The sequence below is a fragment of the Myotis lucifugus genome, unplaced genomic scaffold (genome assembly GCF_000147115.1).
Source record: "Myotis lucifugus unplaced genomic scaffold, Myoluc2.0 scaffold_1076, whole genome shotgun sequence".
NCBI classification, from domain to species: domain Eukaryota; kingdom Metazoa; phylum Chordata; class Mammalia; order Chiroptera; family Vespertilionidae; genus Myotis; species Myotis lucifugus.
Window position 1 is genome coordinate 39,953 of NW_005872124.1, and position 2,785 is coordinate 42,737.

A 2,785-nucleotide genomic window follows, 5' to 3' on the forward strand; every position below is an offset into this window, starting at 1 on the left:
GGTGGACAGTGTCGGGAGGCATGTGATGTGTGTTGGGGGCAGATGCTGGGCTGAGTGGCTGCAGACCCCCCACCAGGATTCAGCTTCCTGGCGCTCCCCTTGCCCACCACAGAGGGGAGGTCTCTGGGCTCTGAGGGGCTGGCCCACTTTCTGCCACAGCCTCTCAGAAGCCTTTGTCCTTCTGTCCCCAGGAGAAACCCAGTGACTCGGCACTTTAAGGTCCAACTAGGACGAATGAGACCCTCATACAGTGACAGTGTGCAGGTGGCCAGGATCATCCGCCACCCCAACTACAGCCTTGAAAAGAAAGCAGTAGGTGGGGCGGACGTGGCACTTCTCAAACTGGAGGCCCCAGTGCAACCATCTAACCTCGTCAGGTGGATCCGCCTCCCACCAGCCTCCTCCGCAGTCCCCCCAGGCACACGGTGCTGGGTGGCTGGCTGGGGCCACATTGCTACTGGAGGTGAGAACCAGGTGTCACGTGGGAGTGGGAGGAGGAGACTGAGGGCGATGCAGGGGGCGGGCCGGGCTTTACAGAGGAGGCTCAGCTGGGGTCTGAGCTGGGTCCCTCCTTGGTCTCTCTTGGGTATAGGAGACAGACAGCTGGAGAGGAGTCTGTTCAGGAGCAGAGACCAAAGTAGCAAGAGTGAGGCATGGCCATGGGAATTTTTTTTTTAAATATCACCCAGGGATATTTCTTCTATTGATTTTTAGCTAGTGGAAGGGAAGGAGAGAGGAAACATCAATGTGAGAAGCCTATCTATTAGTTGCCTTCCCGACTGGGGCTGGGGATTGAACCTGCAACCCAGGTACTTGCCCTTGACCAAGAATCACACCTGGGATCCTTGAGGCCAGTGCTCTCACCACTGAGAAACACTGGCCAGGGTGCCATGGGCATTTCTCTCCCTCAATCTGCACCAGGCCGTGTCCTCCCTTCCGGGGGTCCCCGTTCTCCCTGAGTCTCGATAGTGGGATAGAGAACGAGGAGAGAGAACTTCAGTGACGTGCTCCAGGATTCACTGTTAAATGGACAAAGTCAAATTTGACAGTAGGGCCGCTCACTCTGCATTTCTTGGGGGAAAGCACCTGCTCTGATTTTTCCCAATAAAAATTATTTGTGCATAAAAAATATATTTCCCTGTTTCTTTTTGGAGCTTGGTGCCCACAGTGTCAGCCTAGAGATTATCAGCCCATTGGCCTCGAGTGAACCCAGACAGTTGGGGTCTTGGGTGACTCCCTGGGTTCCCCTGGGGGCACTGAGGCTCAGTCTGTGGTTCTAGAACCCGCGGCCTGTGACTGTCCGCCCCCTCAGGACCACAGGCTCACTGGGCTTCTTCTCACAGAGCCGCTGCCGCCGCCCCACAATCTGCAGGAGGTGGAGGTCCCCATCGTGGCGGATGAGACCTGTCGGCAGCAATATGGCAATGTTATCCAGGACGACATGCTGTGTGCCGGGAGCCGGGGCCGGGACTCCTGCCAGGTGAGACCCCCAGACTATGGCCTCCATCAGTTGCTCCTGCCTGCAGGGGCCCTAAGTACTGACCACCTGTGTCCTCTTCCCACAGGGTGACTCTGGGGGCCCCTTGGTCTGTAAATGGAGGGGCACCTGGGTCCAGGTAGGCGTGGTGAGCTGGGGAAATGGCTGCGGTCTTCCCAACTTTCCTGGAGTCTATGCCCGAGTGACATCCTTCTTGCCTTGGATCCGCCGTCATATTCGTTCCTCTCCTTGAGCCTAGGGGCCGGGCAAGGAAGCTGCCCATGAGATGAAGACAGGCTCTCCAGGGTGTCTGGGGGACCCTCCCTGCTCCCTCCCAGAGCCAGCTCTTCATTACACCTAAGGCCTCCCCCCTCACCCCCCACCTGCTCTGAGATCACCCCGCCTCAGCACCTCCATCAGCCTCTCTCCCCTGACAGGCAAAAGGGAGAGGTGGGGTGTGCTCTGAAGTCGGGCGGGCACTGCAGGACTCCTGCCTCCTCCCCACCCCCTGTAGCTCATTAAACTGTATGAAAAACTGCTCTGGACTCAGTGGACTTACCTGTGGGCGTGGTCAAGGCGATCAGTGGGTGGTCCGTGCTGCTGGGGGAGCCCAGGCTCTGGGAGGGGGACCAGGTGGGATGGGCAGCTATGGCTGCAGCTGGAAGAGGGCGACCTGGCGGCTCTCCTGGCTGGGGTGGAGGTGAGTCTGCTGCCCGGGGCTGGAGGCCACAGCCCGGAGGGCCGCCCCAGAGGGTGCAGACCGTCCCTGTTCCTCCTTCAGTGGCAGTCAGTGTGTCATGGAGGCTTTAATGACCTGGACATGGCCGCATGCAAACAGGAGGTGCTCTGTTTCCATGGTCACCGCTGTTCCCTCTGACCCCGCGGCACCGAACCCCCATTTTCCAATGTGATCAACTCCTGGGCCCAAATGAAGTGCAGCCTCATTTCCATGCAGATCCTCAGTCTCCGGCTCTGAGCTTCTCCCGAGCTGGGCGGACCTGCAGGGACCCGGGACCCGCCATCCTAAGTGACTGCCTGTCCACGGGGCCCTGTGTGTGGGCGGCTGCCAGGTGGTCCACACACATCCAGGTCCCCTGTGCCCCCCAGGAGGGTGTGGGCTGCCTGCCTTGCCATTGGGTTCTGGGGACTGTGAGTCTTTGCCGGGCTTTCCTCCCTGGGTGAGGGTGTAGTCAGACCTTTAGTGTTTCCAGGGTTAAGAATGAGGGTCTGAGTGACTCAGAGGCCAGCGCTCCCAGGGGAGGGAGAAGGACCTAGGACTTGGTGTTGGAGGGAAGGCTGGAGTGAGAC

At 59.2% G+C, this 2,785-nt stretch overlaps 1 protein-coding gene across 1 annotated transcript; it reads left to right on the top strand.

The window, feature by feature from the left end:
- The first annotated feature begins 234 nt into the window (after positions 1-234).
- Positions 235-1,730, top strand: LOC102434789 (mastin-like). The gene is made up of 3 exons (XM_023747967.1): positions 235-463; positions 1,344-1,480; positions 1,566-1,730. The coding sequence occupies exons 1-3, from the start codon at positions 235-237 to the stop codon at positions 1,728-1,730; spliced, it is 531 nt and encodes a 176-aa protein (XP_023603735.1).
- Positions 1,731-2,785: the final 1,055 nt, after the last annotated feature.